The sequence below is a fragment of the Tachyglossus aculeatus genome, chromosome 9, assembly GCF_015852505.1.
Source record: "Tachyglossus aculeatus isolate mTacAcu1 chromosome 9, mTacAcu1.pri, whole genome shotgun sequence".
NCBI lineage: Eukaryota > Metazoa > Chordata > Mammalia > Monotremata > Tachyglossidae > Tachyglossus > Tachyglossus aculeatus.
Genome location: NC_052074.1, coordinates 44,962,719 through 44,981,431, shown reverse-complemented (window position 1 = coordinate 44,981,431; position 18,713 = coordinate 44,962,719). Strand labels below are relative to the sequence as shown.

Below are 18,713 nucleotides of genomic sequence, written 5' to 3'. Positions count from 1 at the left end.
ACAAAATAATTTGTCACATATACTGTTAGAGTAAATTAGGCAGGATCAGGGTATCCTTAAATCACTTCAAATTTCCTACTAGATGTTTTATTTCCCATTAGTATTGGATGTTGACTTGGCTTAAAGATAACACCAACTTTAAATTTAAAACATTCTGTTATAATATGCTGGCACAATTTCTCAGGGCTATGTGAGTAAAAATGTGATGGATTATTTTCTTAAATTAGAAAAGAATATCCACAGGCATGCTTACCATGTGTTTATTATATTTTTCGTTACGTTTAAAAACAAAGATCCAGGAAAAGAATTTAGAAAACTGAAATTTTAAATGCAAGACCCCTAGGTTCATTAGTTTCAAAGTGGATTTTTTTCACATCTCTAAAAAATTGGGGAGATTCACAGGGGTACAGAGCTGAAAATGAGAAGGAAGGAACAGGCCTCATTCATATTTGTTCATGATAGTGGTGGGTTTGGTTGAGATTTCCCTTTAGAGATTTAATGATATAACAAATCTACCAGGTTTGTTGTATTGTACTCTCCCAGGCACAAAGTACAGTGCTCTGTACACAGTATGTGCTCAATAACCACCGCTGATTATTCTGTTAAGGACTTTTACTGGTTGTAGCAGCAGTGATGGTGGAGAGTACAATACAGTAAATAGACACATTTCCTGCCCACAATGAGCTTACAGTCTACAGGACAAGTTTTCACTTCCTCCCTTCCTCCTCCACTTCCCCCTCTTTCAAATTGTAAATGCCTTCTCTAGACTACAAACTCATTGTGGGAAGGGAAAGTATCTACCAACTCCGTTATATTGTACACCCCCAGTGCTCTACACACAGTAAGTGCTCAACAACTATGATCAAAGAAGAGGAGGAGGAAGCAGAAGAGGAAGTGGAAAAAATGTGGAGCAATGGGACTGCCGTTAGTTAACATTGGAGGACTCAAGGAAATTTTCCCAGAAGAAATGGAAGTTTTGCTACCTACACTTCAGAAAACTATATTTACTAGACTAGCCTAGTGGATTCTATCAGTGTCAGAATAGATGAAGAGAAAAAAGAGAGAGGGTGGAGTATGCAGCATGGCTTAGTGGATAGAGGCTGAAGATTTAGGTTCTAATCCCAACTCTGATCTCCTGTTCTCCTGTCTCTCCCCATTTCAATCTATACTTCACTCTGCTGCCCAGATTATCTTTGTTTACAGAAACACTCTGGGCATGTCAGTCCTCTCCTCAAAAATCTCTAGTGGCTGCCTATCAACCTTCGGGTCAAGCAAAAACTCCTCACTCTCAGCTTCAAAGCTCTCCATCACCTCGCCCCCTCCTACTTCACCTCCCTTCTCTCCTTCTACAGCCCAGCCCTCACACTCCACTCCTCTGCCGCCAACCTCCCTTGGCCCATGTCCTGCCTCTGGCCTGGAATGCCCTCCCTCCACACAGCCGCCAAACTAGCTCTCTTCCTCCCTTCAAAGCCCTACTGAGAGCTCCCCTCTTCCAGGAGGCTTTCCCATACTGAGCACTCCCTTTTTTCCTCTCCTCCTCATCGCCCCCCTCCCTCCCTCCACCCTATCCTCTTCCCCTCCCCACAGCACTTGCATATATTTGTACATACTTATTACTCTATTTCATTAATGATGTGCATTAAGCTATAATTCTATTTATTCTGGTGGTATTGGCACCTGTTTACTTGCTTTGCTTTGTTTCCTGTCTCCCCCTTCTAGACTGTAAGCCTGTTGTTGTGTAGAGACCGTCTCTATATGTGGCCGATTTGTACTTCCCTAGTGCTTAGTACAGTGCTCTGCACACATTAAGCGCTCAATAAATACAATTAGATGAATGAACTCTGCCACTTGCCTGCTGTGTGACCTTGGGCAAGTCACTTCACTTCTCTGTGCCTCAGTTACCTCACATGTAAAATAGGGATTAAGACTAGGAGCCCCTTGTGGGACATGAACTGTGTCCCAATGTGGAATATGGGCTGTACCTGACCTAATAAACGATCTACTCCAGTGCTTAAAAGAGTCCTTGACATACAGTAAGTGCTTAATGAACACCAAAAACCCCCCAAAAAACCCCAATAAACCCCACGAAAACATCCCTGGATCCCCATGAGTGTGAAGCCAGTCACTAGGAGGCTCTCCGGTTAGCTGAAGGAGTAAAAACTCAATTGGATTCACATGATTACTCAATGACTCGCTGATGTCGCATGTGATTGCACCCCACAAAATATTACATTCCATAAGATCTTTTGTCTCATTCACATCATGGGGGTGGGGGAGGGACAGATGATTTGATAATTTTAATCAATTTCCCTTTCAACTTTCCACACTAATTTCCAAGTCTTATCAATCTATCTTCATAAGCAAATTGATCTAACAGCTTTTCTGAAACTTCTCCGGCTACATTATATCCTTCCCTGTTACAGCCATCAGTAGTGCCTACAGTAGTCAGGGTACAATTCGCCAGGGCAGGGAACATGCCTACCTACTTTATTTTACTTTCCCAAGAGCTTAGTACAGTGCTCTGCACATAGTAAGCACTCAATAAGTGTGACTGATTGATTACCAGGGCTTTATACCATGGCAAAATTGTGCCTTGTATTTTCTTTTTCCTCAGATGCCCAACTTTTCATTGGCCATTTTGGCTGCCACTGGACCAATGCCTTAGAGGAATCCTCAACAATGACTCTGATATCTCTTCCTTGAAAAGTGAATGATCATTCTGAGCCCATCATTATCTAGCTGTCATTTGGTTTATTTTTCCCTAGATGCAGTACTTTGCATTTGATCACACTAAAGCTCATTGCCAGTTTTGAGCCCACTCAAATAGCTTTATGAGATTTTCTTGCATTTTATCACCTAGTTTACTGTCATTTCCAAACTGGGAGGTTTCACAGCAGTCTCTCTTAGACACCATTTATGAAGCTGTTAAAACCAGTCCTACCCCTGATTCCTGGGCCCCCTCAATGATATGCCCTACTCCATCCTAAGCATGCTTGTGCTTCCTATCCCTTGTTGCCTCTTTTTTTCTTTTGGTCAGTTTTCTCCCTGTGATAGAATATTTCCTCCCATCCTAAGATTCCTCAGCTTTTTAAAGTCTTTGGTTTGGAACTTTCTCCAAGCCTTTTGAAATTATAAATATGCCCATTGTTGATCCCGTTAAAAAAAAAAAAAAAAACTCTAGCAGTCCAGGGCAACATGTTGTAGCATCTCTAATGGGTATTTACTGTTCCTGAATTTATTTATAGATTCAATTAATTTTTGAGGTACAGAAGTAAAATAAAATGGCCCATAATTTCCAGGATCACTTTTGGGGCTTTTCTTGTAGATGGGAGATATGCTGACAAACTGCCTTACAGGACAGTTGCTCTTTATAGCAGCAGGTGATATGTTCTTGCCAAAGAGTTCCACTGCTTCAGCACTGAGATCCTTCAAAATTCTTGCTGTCACCCAGTTATGGTGACTTGCTTACATCTACTTTATCCTTTTGGTCTAAAACCTCCCAAGGGTAGCAGGGAGAGGGGGACACCATAACTTCATCCATTTCAGCTGACCTATTGACTATAAAAAGAGAGTGCTTTTAAGGCTGAACTAAAAACTTTAAGGTACTTTTGATTTCATAATAGTAAAGTGACCTCTAGCCAGCTTTCCAACTTTGATAAATCTAATAATTGGGACAAATGTTATAGACTACTTAGAGGCATCACCTAAGCACTTGGATCCATACCTCTTAAGCACATTCAACCCACTCCCAACTCCACAGCATTTATATATCCTTATACTCTCCCTTTCCCCACATCAGTTACTTATTTTAATGTCTGTATCCCCCTCTAAACTATGAGTTCCACATGGGCAGGAAATGTGTCTGTCAATTTTACTGTATTGTTGCCTCCCAAGTGCCTCAAATTGCTGGGTTTAAGGATGTGGTTTACATACAGAATTGAAAAAGACAGTGTCATAATGGATCACGAGGAGAATTAGTCAGACTGCAAGTCTGTTATTTAAAAATGAACATGATGCTGGGATATATGAATATTACTATACCAAGAATAATGAACTAATCCTTCCATCATATTTTGAGTTGGTCATGCCATTGTTTGAAAGCACTGTACTATTATTCAAGGTAGAATCAATCAATTGTATTTATTGGGTGCTTACTATGTGCAGAGCACTGTACTAAGCACTTGGGAAGTACAAGTTGGCAACATATAGAGGCAGTCCCTACCCAACAGTGGGCTCACAGTCTAAAAGGGGGAGAGGTAGAAATCCATCATAAGGAAGAATGAGGTGAGGGGGGGAAAATATAAGATATTACTTTTAAATTAGTAAATAAAAAAGGAAAAGGCTATAGGATTTGAGATTTCTGGGAAAGAGAAGGCTAAGAGTTATCTTAAAGGCATCAAATGAAACTAATGACCCATGTCTTTCAGCGTGGTAGCATGACAAATCATCAGATGTATAGTAACTAAAATCCCATTATCTAAATACTTCTGAACACAGCAGAAGTGGAAAAGCAAAGGTTCTACAATTTAACTCATACATACAGATTGCTTGCTGACAGGTCACTGAGGGTTTGAAGTCACCTGATCATTCTAGGTGCAAATATTTTTATATCTGTCTCCTCTGTTACCAGCATAATCCCTTTGTGATCAGGGAACAAATCACTTTCTTACACTGTGTTTTCAGAAGTGTTTAGTACAGTGCATTTTTTATGGCATTTATTAAGCGCTTACTATGTGCAAATCACTGTTCTAAGCACTGGGGAGATTACAAGGTAATCAGGCTGTCCCACAGGGGGCTCACAGTCTTCATCTCCATTTTACAGATGAGGTAACTGAGGCACAGACAAGTGAAGTGACTTGCCCAAAGTCACACAACTGACAAGTGGTGGAGTCAGGATTTGAACCCATGACCTCTGACTTCAGAGCCCGGGCTCTTTCCACTGGGCCATACTGCTTCTCGATGCATTGCATCCAGTAGGTGCTCAATAAATTAACCATTCATAAGTAGTATTTACTGAGTGTTACTTCCAAACACTTTGGAAAATACAATAGAGTTAGTAGACATGATGTCTGCTCCCAAAGAGTTTACTGTCTAGCAGGAGAGAGAAAGACACTGCAATGAATTCAGGTAGAGGAAGCAACAGAGTATAAAGCTGCAGTTGAGGGGTGTATAGATAAGTGTTGAGGTGTTTTGTTAGAGGTTGAGGTGAAATGGGAAACATAGACTTGGGAGATGAGAAATGAATTATAGCCACTACACTAAAAGTCTCATTTATCTTTGAAATTTTAGGTGAAGACTTGCCTAGAAGAAGGGAAATGTACTCAGTGATGACCGATAAATTCATCTCCCACGGCGGGAGAAGACAACCTGGTCTTTGTCAGGGTTTACAGAGGAGATAAGGAGCAGAACAAGATGTGAGGAAACCTCAGATCAATACCATCTCTCTCACCCAGTCCTGGTTCTCCTGTCTCAGAGCCAAGCCAAACCAAGGCCAGCAGATGGTGTTGTCAGGGAATGTATCTATCAACTCTGTTCTATTGTGCTCGGCCAAGCGCTTAGTACAGGGCTCTGAACACATTAAGGACTCAAGAAATATGACTGATTGATCGATCCAGTCTTCTGTTTCTGTCGGCAGGTTGGGATAATTCCAGAATCATCATTCTATAAATTGTACTAACGCCTCTCCCTCCTCCTAGGTCTCCTAAAATTCCTGGCCTGGAGGCTCAGTCAAGAACCCATTCCACTTTATAATCCTATGATTCTCTTTCCGATCTAAAATGAATTTCCACCTCTCATCTCAGCTCTCTTTTTCCAGACTGTAATCACTGGGTACCGTTTTCAGATAAAAATTCTAATGGGTAGAGATACTGACTGGATCAGCTTTCCCTCTTGTTCATTCATTCAATCGTATTTATTGAGTGCTTACTGTGTGCAGAGCACTGTACTAAGGGCTTATCCCACTGTCCTTTGTCAGAGCAGCAAATAAAATGTTAAAGTTACTAATATTGGTCTGAAAGTATAATGTATGCATATGTAGATAAGTATGTGTTTAAAGGAGAAAGAATGTGGAAAGGAAAGAATATGGAAAAGTGGGGGGAGGGACAGAGGGAGAGGGGGAGAGGGGGAGAGGGGGAGAGAGGGAGAGAGGGAGAGAGGGAGAGAGGGAGAGAGGGAGAGAGGGAGGGAGAGAGAGGGAGGGAGAAGGAGGGAGGGAGAGAAGGAGGGAGGGAGAGAAGGAGGGAGGGAGAGAAGGAGGGAGAGAAGGAGGGAGAGAAGGAGGGAGAGAAGGAGGGAGAGAAGGAGGGAGAGAAGGAGGGAGAGAAGGAGGGAGAGAAGGAGGGAGAGAAGGAGGGAGAGAAGGAGGGAGAGAAGGAGGGAGAGAAGGAGGGAGAGAAGGAGGGAGGGAGGGAGGGAGGGAGAATCCTGCAGCATGGGAATATAGCTGGAATAGATTGCTGTTATTAGACTAACACCTAGAATTTATGATTAGTCGTATCATGACAGAAAATTATGAATGCTCCAAGACCCCAACTGAAAAATTCATTATTGAAGAAAAAAACCCACAAAATTCATTTTCAGTCCTGGGAACAGATAGTAACCAAGGAAGTTGTGGAAACATCTTTGGAAGAGGTGAACAGAATAGCTACAAAAGAATAGGGGGGGGAGGTGGAGGGAGGGGAAAGAAACAGAGGACTGGATCTGTAAATTAACTTTCCTTATCCTCAAGAATGGAAAGAGTGTCAGGATAAAGGAAAACATAGTAGATTTCTCTCTCTTTACCAATGAGCTCCAACCTGCATTGCTTAGAGAGGGACCCCAACTTTCTAGATCTAGAAGTGAATTTTGGAGTATTTTCCCCTCAACACTATGCCCATCCCTCACAAAGGATTCCTGAGAAGAAATTAACCAGGCAGGAGAAATCTTTCAAAGTTTAAATTTAGAAACAAACCATGGAACAAATTGCAGTTAAAGAAACCATGGTGGATTTATATGATTCTTTTCTGCTAGAGAGTAAAGGTCTGATACAAGTACTATACTTCTGACAACCCTGGAAAGGAGGTAGATATGGTAACAGGTTTGAAAAAAAGAGAGGGGTGTGGAGAGAGATCTTAGGGGACTTTAGGCAACGGGAAGTAATTTGGGGGTAAATCTAAGAGATGAATATAATTAATTTTTTATTCCAGTTCTGAAGATCTAGCTTCCATTATCGCAAAGGTTTTCTCCTGAAATTACACAAGGAATCTCTCTACTCCCTGGGGCAAAAACGAACAAAAAAAAAAAAAAAAGAAATTTCAAGCAGGGGATTGGCTTACATAACCAAGATGTGCTAGTTCCTTCTGGAACCTTAATTCCCGATTCGGAATTGGTGGATTCAAAAGCCCGCCCAAGTCGAAGTGGAAGTTGTCATTTTATTTTTAAGCCCTGATATTTTTGAACAGTTTTTTCTTTAAAACTTTGCTCTTACAGTTAACCTGACTTGATCCCCCTTTGAGAAAATTAGTCCCCACTTAGACACCTGTTAAAGCAAAAATCCCTGACAGGTTTGCACTGGAAAAAAAAAAGTGCTTTATGTAGCTAATGTTTCCTTTCCAAAACCTGAGGCTCTGAAACCTGCCCCTTTTTAATATACTATAACCTGACAACTGACCCTGGTTGATGAAACACATTGTAATTAGCAGGATTCTGGTAAGCACTGACTGGAGACAGACATGAATATATGACTGAGCCAACTGGTGACAAAGTTGTCATCCTTTCCTACTTGGGCTCAACTAGAAATTTAACCCATATATAAACTGGCATTTCCTCGTTGTTCTTTTTTTTATGATATCTGTTAAACCCTTACCATGTGCCAAACAGTGTAGAAAGCACTGGGGTAGATACAAGCTAAACAGTCCATGACTCACATGGGGCTCACAGTATTAATCCCCATTTTACAGATGAGGTAACTGAGTCATAAAGTGAAGTGACTTGCCCAAACAAGTGAAGCAAGCAAGTGGAGGAGCCAGGATTAGACTGTAAGCTTGTTGTGGGCAGGGAATGTGTTTATTGTTGTATAGTACTCTCCCAAACACTTACTACAGTGTTCCACACACAGTAAGTGCTCAATAAATACGAAGGAAATCAGGTCCTTCTGATTCCCAGGCTCTTGGTCTATTCATTAGGGCACAATGTTTCTTCTCTCTCCCACCCTGTCTCTCCACAACAGAAGGTGGGATATATGAGAGTCCAACAGCAAACTATAACCACCAATTCCTTGTATTTTAAAAGTCTCTTCCACCAGGGAGCTCAATAGCCTTCATATTTTAATTCAGAGATTGCTACCCCTTCCTAACAGTGCTTTAAGTGAATGGGAAAACACGTTCTCCTGACAGACTATGCTAGGCTGCTCCACTAGCCTTAGATTGTGAGGGAGAGGGAAGCAAGAGCTTCTGGGATTTATCCTATAAGCTTTGCCAACTTCAGATCTCTCTGTCTCTCTCTCTCTCTCTCTCTCTCTCTCTCTCTCTCTCTCACACACACACACACACACACACACACATATATATATATGAATATGTCCAGGATGAATTAGAATCCTACATGATACAGGTCATCCCGAGGATCCTGTGTCCTCCTGGTGAAGAATAAAGACTCTCATGGGTGAGGATTGTGTCTACCAACTCTATAGTATTGTACTCCCCACAGTGCTTAGTGCAGTGCTTTGAACACAGTAAGCATTCAATAAGTTCAATTGATTTTAGACTGTGAGACCACTGGTATCACTGGGTAGGGACTGTCTCTATATGTTGCCAACTTGTACTTCCCAAGTGCTCAGTACAGTGCTCTGCACACAGTAAGCGCTCAATAAATATGATTGATTGATTGATTGAAGGAACACCATTATGGGAATCCCTCCAAACACAAGCCTGGCCTGTCTGAGATTTGTCTGCAAATTCAGAGCGAAACAAGGCTGGTCTACAGGCTCTGGTTTGCTATCAAAAGTACAAATACGGGAATATCCGAGTCAACCTCTGGTCAGTCTAATCCCGGCTCTGTCACATTTCTGCTGTGTGACCTTGGGTGAATCATTTCACTTCGCTGTCTCCCCCAAACCCCTTACCTCCCCGCAATGACTAGGATGCTCTTTGACTACTCCACTCTCTCTGATCCCTTAATTTACAAAATGAATAGAAGATTAAATCTGACAGCAGTTTCCCAGAAAATTAAAATTTGAAGGCCCTGCATCCCATCCTAATAGGGCAGTTTCGGGACTAAAGAGTGTCCATAAAGTACTGTTGGGGAAAGTAAAAGAAAAAGTAAAAGAAGGGTTGAGCAATTATCTGATTAATCTTGGTAGGAAAACAGCTGAATTAGAGAATTCAGATTACCACTGTAAACTGACTGAAATGATTTTTTTAAAGTATCATAAATTCACTTTGTATAGATAAATTCATAGTATTGAAGGGAACAATGAAAATTAAAATCTATGAATGATCCCAAAGCAGCAGTTTAGCCATTCACTTTACTCTAAATCAACATTAAGTATTATGTCAACGTTGTTGACATGCAGCAAAACTAACTGGTTTCCTTTCACTTCTCCCCGACCCTCCTTCTGGTATAGATGTTAATGAACTGTGAAATGCCCAAAAAGGATGAAGAAGAGGAGGAGGAGAAGGGAGGGACCTAGGTCATTCACAAAGTGGATAATCAGCTGTTGGATAATGAAGAGCTGGCTAGGTTTACTGTATTATCCCGAAGATCATCACCCCAGTACTCTCATGATACTGGCTACTCGAATGTTGCAAATTCTTTAACACTGAAATCTTGCTGGAATATTAATGCAGAGGAAAACTATCATTAGCCAATGTGCAATACCGTTTTAGGAGAGTTTTCTTCTGCATTAATATTCCAGTGAAATATCAATGTTAGAGAATTTGGCATTTCAACACTAGTCATTGGACTTCTTGCACTTTGGAGAGGAGCCTTGGGGAAATGTGTCTTTTACTAAATAAAGTGCCCTGACATTCTATTAATCCACTTTATCCGATGGAAATAAACAGTAAAAAGATGAATTAACCATATTGCAAGTCTGACCATGCAATTTCATTACTGTAGGAGGGATGGGAGGGTCACTCAAACATAGTTAACATCCTCTTGTGTTTTATACTCTTTTGCTTAATCAAGGAGTTCATTTTATTGAGAAAAGCATGTTTTACTTGTTTGTGTAAACTGAGAAAACAGCCACAACTAGTCTACATTGTAGCTGTGCTAGAATTCTATTATGTTGCACTCTGATTAAGGAAAGATTTCCTGTTGGTGAGGCTGGTTAAACATTGCAAAGTTGATGAACCCTGCTCTGAGAACTTTTATAAAAGAGGAGATGCTTTATGGCCTGGGTCGGTGTAAGCATGGCCCCCATCTGAGGTAAGAGGGCAAACAGGAGGAAATAAAATGAAATTCTAGGGCTGCTTTTAAGATCCAATTAAAGATACTTGGGCATTCTTTGACAGAGGCTACTTGGACATAAAGTGTCTTCAGAATCCTTTTGGGTGAAAGAATACCATTTTTTGGTTTCTATGAGTATTCTTGCACTACTATTTTAAATCTGTAGTATGGAGCGGCCCTTTTAATTAAAAGTCCTAGCATCACTAGTGATATTTCACCGAATTCTAAGGGAATTTTGGCCCAAATCGAATCCTAGGCACATTTGCTTGGCTAAGAGTAATCTGCTTGCTTTTGGTAATTTGTTGGCTTTTTGTTAAGGAGCTGTTGACAAAGTTTGTTGGGCCCCTAAAAGTGAAACATTCATACTCCACTCTGAGTTTACACCTTCTCTAACCACCCAAATGTCCCTTTCCTTTCTCCCTTTCCAACAAAGTCAAAAAGCACTGACATACGCATACCAAAAACATATGATGCGCTGAACACACGTCTAGGTTTGTGCAGGATTTTAAACCTCATCTCTAGCAGCAAAGTTGAAAATTAATTTTACATTATGGAGATGAAATTAGTTCCATGCAAGGCTGTACCACAGAACTTTCTGTACAAATGTCCAGGGGGGGCAATTTCAAAGATAGTTCTGAGTTTACACTTGAGAAAGCAATGTACAGAACTGTTTTCTTGAAGCCTGAAAAGGAGATTTCATCTCTCCCTGGCATGCCCTTAAAAATGATTGCCAGATTTGAGGCTATTGTGCATATTAAATTCTGAAACTGGCATCAGTGTGTGAGATATATCTGCAAAAGAATATTAAATATTTCCATTGCGGTCACCTTTTCAAACTTCATCCTAATTAAAAATGGCCCCGCTCTAAAATCTCTTGGAAATAATTAATTCACATAATTCAGAGGGAAAAAATGGCAGTTAAACACATTTTTGTCCCATTTTTCCCAGGGGTACTGGAATCAGGCCAGTTACATCCCCTGGTTCATTGTAGAGCCCACTTTAAGTGATAGACACTGTTCTAATGACCCCCCATGCAAAATGTCATTTTTGTCATTTAAACTGCTAAGGGTTGGAGGCATTCTTCCAAGTAAGGTCCACAGTTTGACAAAGATTAGGGATGGTAAATAGAGGCACTTCAGCCTTCCCAAAATAGATTTCACTTTTTGACTGAGGTTACAGAAAAACGTTATAGTCTAAAAGAGATTTGGGACTAGGGACAGTCATTTTCCTTTCCCTCCTAGGACAGCAGCCATCATCCTGGCTTTAATTAATGTGGTCAACCCAGGGGTCAGTGGGGTCTGGAAGACCCAACTTGTTCAAAGGCTAGTACAGCACCCAACTTGTTCAAAGGCTAGTACAGCCTTTAGTCCTCAGAAGACCAGGAAAACGGTTAAGAGAGAAAGCCCTCTTTTCCCTGGCTCACTCTCCCTTCTGTGTCATCTAGGCTTTTGGATCCGTGACCTTTGGACATTTGATATTCACCTCACCCTCAATCCCACAGCCCTTTGGTACGTGTCTTGAAATTAAATACTATAGATCGTTTATTTATATTAATGTCTATCTCCCCCTCTAGACTGTAAGCTCATTAAGGGTAGGGTATGTGTCTGCTAGTTCTGCTGTATTTGTACTCTCCTAAGCGTTTAGTACAGTGCTCTGCACACAGTAAGTGCTCAACAAATATCATTGATTGAAAGAGGAATTAGGTTGGGGATAACCTACAAGGCAGCACCTGCTTCTTGCAACTAGAAGCTGCTGGATGGGGCAACTCTTAGTCGAGACATACAGGGTCTCTGACAACAAGGCAGCGATGTGCTGCTTGGGCAGCAGGGGCTTTGGAGTCAGAGGTCATGGGTTCAAATCCCAGCTCCACTAATTATCAGCTGTGTGACTCTGGGGAAGTCACTTAACTTCTCTGTGCCTTAGTTACCTCATCTGGAAAATGGGGATTAAGACCGTGAGCCTCCCGTAGGACAACCTGATCACCTTGTAACCTCTCCAGTGCTTAAAACAGTGTTTTGCACATAGTAAGCACTTAATAAATGCCATCATCATTATTATTATTGGGTTAACAAGGAGGAAATGGGGCACACCCTCGCAGACCTCAGGAAGGGGGATGGTGGGCAGAGAGGCTTAGTGGAAAGAGCATGGGGCTGAGAGTCAGAGGACCTGGGTTCTAATCCCAGGTCTGCTAACTGCTTCCCGTGCAACCCTGGGCAAGTCACTTAGGTTGTCTGCACCTCAGTTTCCTCAACTATAAAATGGGGATTAAATACCTGTTCTCCCACCTACTTAGACTGTGAGCCTCATGTAGGACAGGGACTATGTCCAGCCTAATTAATCTGTACTTACCCCAGCACTTAGAACAGTGTTTGACACATAGTAAGCACTTAAATACCATTAAAAAGGCGTGGGGGGGGGGGGGACGCCAGTGTTACACAAAGTGATACAAAGATTCCTGTTCTCCTGGATGACCACAGGCATTCAGGGCAGAGGGGGTTTTCCTGGGACAAGGGACGGGATGAGGAAAGGATGAGGCAAGGCTACAGTCCTCTAGGCTGTAAAGCTTATGGTGGGCAGGTAAGGTGCCCACAAGCTCTGTTACACTGTACTCTCCCAAACGCTCGGTGCGATGTTCTGCACAGAGTAAGAACTCAATAAAGGTCACCGATTGATTGTTTGCATGATAGATGGAACCTGGAGGGGCCGTGAAGCACAGAGCAGCGTAACCTTACGGACGAAGCCCAGGCCTGGAAGTTAGAAGGACCTGGGTTCTAATTCCAGTTCCGCCACTCAACCTTGGACAAGTGACTTAACTCCCCTGAGCCTCCGTTCCCTCCTCTGTAAAATGGGGTTGAAGCCTGTGAGCCCCACCCGGACACAGGGGCCGTGTCCAACCTGATTAGCCCAAATCCCCTCCAGCATTCAGTACAGCAGCATGGCTCAGTGGAAAGAGCCCGGGCTTGGGAGTCAGAGGTCACGGGTTCTGATCCCAGCTCCGCCACTTGTCAGCTGTGTGACTTTGGGCAAGTCAATTCACTTCTCCGGGCCTCAGTTACCTCACCTGTAAAATGGGGATTAAGACTGTGAGCCCCACGTGGGACAACCTGATTCCCTTGTATCTCCCCTAGCACTTAGAACAGGGCTTGGCACATAGTAAGCGCTTAACAAATACTATCATTATCATTATTATTATTACTTGGCCTGGCACCTACGAAGCACTCAACCAAGGGGCCGGAGGGGTCTCTGGGGACTCGGCACTCACTTTGAGCAGCTTGCAGCGGATCTGAGCGGAGACCATGTGGCTGTTCCTGAGGTTGCCCACCCGGAACATGAGCGTCAGCCGGCCGTCGCGCATGGAGATGACCGCGTGCTCGCTGAACATGAGCGTCTCCGCCCGTTTCTTGGGCTGGGACATCTTGATGAACATGCAGCCGATGAGGAAGGCGTCCACGATGGAGCCCAGGATGGACTGGAAGAGGAAGAGGATGATGCCCTCGGGGCACTTGTCGGTGATGTAGCGGTAGCCGTAGCCGATGGTGGCCTCCGTCTCGATGAAGAAGAGGAAGGCCGAGGGGAAGTTGTAGACGTTGGCCACGCAGGGCGTGTAGTTGCCCGCGTGGGCCTGGCTCAGGTCCCCGCGCGTGTAGGCGATGGCCCACCACATGGAGGCCATGAACAGCCAGGCCACGGTGTAGGTGAGGATGAAGATGGACAGGTTCCAGCGCCACTTGAGGTCCACCAGGGTGGTGAAGAGGTCGGACAGGTAGCGGCTGGTCTCGCTGCCCAGGTTGCCATGCTGCACGTTGCAGCGCCCGTTCTTGTCCACGAAGCGCTGCCTTTTCCTGCGCGGCGGGCACGGCGGGACACCGGCCGGCCGCAACCCCGACCCGCTGGACGAGGTGGTCACCACCTGGTAGTCGTCGCCAAATTTCCTGCGGAGGGCGGACATGCTCCGGAGGGGCCGGCCAGCCTGGGGCCCACCGCTGGACACCCGAAAGCCCGGGAAGATGGAGACGGACCTCCTTCCTCCTCCTCCTCCCGCACAGGACCCCCGGGTCTCCTCCTCCCCGGGAGCCGGAGGGGCTGGCAGGCCGTGGGGCCCAGGGTCACGGCCGCCCCCTCCCCAAAGGTGCGCGCCTGCAAGTTTGGAGCCGATCCATCAGTACCGGACCTTGCCCTCCCTCCCGGTCCTCCGGCCGAGACGCAAAGGGGGGATGGGGAGTGGGGGGGGGGGGGGGACAGGGGAGAGAGAGACCGATCTCTCGACACCCCTGCTTCCCCCCCCCCGCCCCCCAGCTCCTACCCCACCCTAAGTGCGGACCCAGGAGTCCCCCCACTTCCCAGCTCCTACCTTAGGGGCAGGAAAGGGCTCAGAGGCGTGTGTGGAGGACCCAGGAGTCCCCCACTTCCCAGCTCCTACCTTAGGGGAAGGATGGGGCTCAGAGGCATGGGCGGGGGACCCAGGAGTCCCCCACTTCCCAGCTCCTACCTTAGGGGCAGGATGGACGGAGGACCCAGGAGTCCCCCACTTCCCAGCTCCTACCTTAGGGGCAGGATGAGGCGCAGAGACATGGGCGGGGGACCCAGGAGTCCCCCACTTCCCAGCTCCTACCTTAGGGGCAGGATGGACGGAGGACCCAGGAGTCCCCCACTTCCCAGCTCCTACCTTAGGGGCAGGATGGGGCTCAGAGGCATGGGCGGAGGACCCAGGAGTCCCCCACTTCCCAGCTCCTACCTTAGGGGTAGGATGGGGCGCAGAGACACGGGCGGAGGACCCAGGAGTCCCCCACTTCCCAGCTCCTACCTTAGGGGCAGAAAAGGGCGCAGAGGCATGCGCTGCGGACCCAGGCGTCTCCCACTTCCCAGCTCCTACCTTAGGGGAAGGATAGGGCGCAGAAGCAGGTGCAGTCGACCCAGGAGTCCCCCACTTCCCAGTACCCTAGGGGCAGGAAAGGGCACAGAGGCATACGCGGCGGATCCAGGAGTCCCCCAATTCCCAGCTCCTACCTTAGGGGCAGGATAGGGCTCAGAGGCATGTGCGAGGGACCCAGCCGTCCCCCACTGCCCACCTTAGGGGCAGGAAAGGGCGCAGAGACATGTGCGAGGGACCCAGGCGTCCCCCACTTTCCAGCTCCCACCCTCGGGGCAGGAAAGGGCGCAGAGACACGGGCGGCGGACCCAGGAGTCCCCCACTTCCCAGCTCCTACCTTAGGGGCAGAAAAGGGCTCAGAGGTGTGTGTGGAGGACCCAGGCGTCCCCCACTTCCCAGCTCCTACCTTAGGGGCAGGAAAGGGCTCAGAGGCGTGTGTGGAGGACCCAGGCGTCCCCCACTTCCCAGCTCCCACCCTAGGGTCAGAAAAGGTCGCGGAGGCACTTGCGGAGGACCCAGGCGTCCCCCGCAGCCCCTAGGGCAAGGACCGGACCGTGGCCCCCGAAGAGGACCAGGCGGCGATACCCTGGAGTTCTTCTCCTCTCCTCGCCCGGGTGGCTTTCCCTCCTCCTCCCGGTGGGAAAGATGGGAGGGAGGAGCCCGGGACGCCACAATCCACTCCCCTTCTCACCCCGCAAAAAAAAAAAAAAGAAGAAAAGCAAGCTTCAAAGGCTGGGCCTCGCTCTCTCCGCCCCCATGCGTGCGCAAGAGGGAAGCAGGGGGGCAGAGTGTGAGTGGGGAGGGGGTTCGGGGGTATATGTGCAATAATAATGATGGCATTTATTAAGCGCTTACTATGTGCAAAACGGAATCAGCTGCCGATCTCTCACAGCCCCGCCTCCCGCTCCGGCGGCCAGCCCGCAGTGTTTACCACAACGCCCGGGAAGCCGAGCTCGCCAGCCCGCGTCATAAATAACAACCATGGTATTTGTTAAGCGCCTACTATGTGCCAAGCACCGTTCCAAGCGCTGGGAGGGAGCCAAGGTGATCAGGTTGGCCCACGTGGGGCTCACTAAATCCCCATTTTCCAGATGAGGTCACTGAGGCGCAGAGAACAATAATAATAATAATAATGGCCGCATTTGTTAGGCACTTACTATGTGCCAAGCACCGTTCTAAGCGCTGGAGGAGGATACAAGGTAATCAGGTTTTCCCACGTGGGGCTCACAGCCTAAATCCCCATTTTCCAGATGAGGTCACTGAGACACAGAGAAGTGAAGTGACTCGCCCAAGGTCACAGTCAGCAGCCTCCCCCAGGACCAAAAACAGGAGCTGGGGAGGTGGGCTGCACGGAGGAGGGGATGCTCTGCACATTGCCAGCTGGTGCCTCTCCAACTTCATTCATTCATTCAATAGTATTTATCGAGCAATTACTGTGTGCAGAGCACTGTACTAAGCGCTTGGGAAGTACAAGTCGGCAACATATAGAGACGGTCCCTGCCCAACAACGGGCTCACAGGCTAGAAGGGGGAGACAGACAACAAAATAAAACGTGTAGACAGGTGTCAAAATATGGAACGCTTCACAAATTCAGATGTAGACTGGCTGTGGGCACCATCACCAAGCGCTTAGTACAGTGCTCTGCACACAGTGAGCGCTCAATAAATGCGACTGAATGAAAGTGGGTTAAAAGGAACCAGGGCCCGGGGCCAGTCCTTTCAGGCCACGGAGTTTTAGCGGTAAGGGTCGGGGGGCCGAGCTACAGAGGCACTTGGCAGGTGGTCTCGGGGCAACAGGGAAAGCCCAAAAGCTTGCGACTAAAAAGGACTCTGGTTCCACGATAATAATAATGTTGGTATTTGTTAAGCGCTTATTATGTGCCAAGCACTTGTCTAAGCGCTGGGGTTGATACAACGTAAATCAGGGTGTCCCCCGTGGGGCTCACAGTCTCCACCCCCATTTTCTAGATGAGGGAACTGAGGCATAGAGAAGTGAAGTGGCTTGCCCATGGTCACACTGCTGACAAATAGCAGAGCCGGGATTAGAACCCACTATCTCAGACTCCCAAGCCTGTGCTCTTTCCACTAAGCCGCGTTGCCTCCCAAGCAATCTAAAGCTAACAGAGAATCACAAGCTGCAGTTTTCCCTTCTGAAGGCTTTGCAGTGACTGACAAGGCAACAGAGAGATATTCTCTAGCAAATTTTATGAAACTTGAGGACGGGAGGGAGCCAGGCTGGGGTCGCTTATCCATCCTAAGCTTCGCTATTAATATAATAATAGTAATAACAACAATAATGATGACGATATGTTAAGCACTTACTATGTGCCAGGCACTGTACTAAGCATTGGGGTGGATGCAAGCAAATCGGGGTGGACACTGTCCCTGTCCCATGTGGGGCTCACAGTCTCAATTCCCCTTTGACGGATGAGGGAAATGAGCCACAGAGAAATGAAGTAATAATAATAATAATTTTGGTATTTGTTAAGCACTGTGTGCAAAGCACTGTTCTAAGCACTGAGGAGGATACAAGGTGATCTGGTTGTCCCATGTGGGGCTCACAATCAATCTCCATTTTACAGATGAGGTAACTGAGGCACAGAGAGGTGAAGTGACTTGCCCAAAGTCACACAGCTGACAAGCGGCGGAGCTGGGATTTGAACCCATGACCTTCTGACTCCCAGGCAAGTGCTCTAAGCCCGTTGTGGGCAGGGATTGTCTTTCTTTATTGCTTTATTGTACTTTCCCAAGCACTTAGCACAGTGCTCTACACACAGCACTTAATACAGTTAAATGAATGAATATGTTATGCTGCTGTTCCACATCCAACAGCAGGTTTGGGGGCGGTGGAGACTAACCACGTGCACCCCAGAGGAAGATGGATATTTCCCAGGAGAAGGGTAGATCACAGCTGGAGCACCCCCGAGAATAAATCTGCCAGAGGAGTGTGTCTGCCACATCCTTCGAACGCCAAAACTCCGGAGAAAGGCAAAGTCCGGAGAGAAGGCTAGTCCGGGCAGGACGGCCGATCCCTGAGGAAGCTTCTCTAATAACCTCTGCTTAAACATCTTCTGCTCTCATTCTCGCCTGCTATTCAGAGCAGTTCCAGCGAGGGAGAGAGAGCCGTGATTTGGACAGGATCCCTATGAAAGAACGTTTTGTGCAGAAACTTTTCCCGACAGAGGCCACGTCTAAACATAAACTTGGATTTTTAAAAATGGCTTTTGTTATGTACTTACTTTATGCCAGGCACCACACTAAGCGCTGGGGTGGGGGGGAGGGTATAAGAGCTGATCAGGTTGGACACAGTCCCTGTGTCACATAGGTCTCACATTTTGCAGGTGAAGTAACTGAGGCACAGAGAAGTTAAGTGACTTGGCCAGGGTCACAAAGCAGACAAGTGGCGGGAGCCGGGATTG

The 18,713-nt window shown here is 46.3% G+C and overlaps 1 protein-coding gene across 5 annotated transcripts in view; it reads right to left on the bottom strand.

The window, feature by feature from the left end:
- Nucleotides 1-14,637, bottom strand: part of KCNJ3 (potassium inwardly rectifying channel subfamily J member 3) — a 125,892-nt gene extending 111,255 nt beyond the window's left edge. For all 5 annotated transcript variants that reach the window (XM_038751310.1, XM_038751311.1, XM_038751315.1 and 2 more), the window contains exon 1: nucleotides 13,688-14,637. In XM_038751310.1, coding sequence (XP_038607238.1) covers nucleotides 13,688-14,374 — 687 coding nt within the window. In that variant the 5' untranslated portion in view covers nucleotides 14,375-14,637. The remainder of the gene's footprint in view (nucleotides 1-13,687) is intronic.
- Between the last annotated feature and the right edge of the window lie 4,076 nt (nucleotides 14,638-18,713).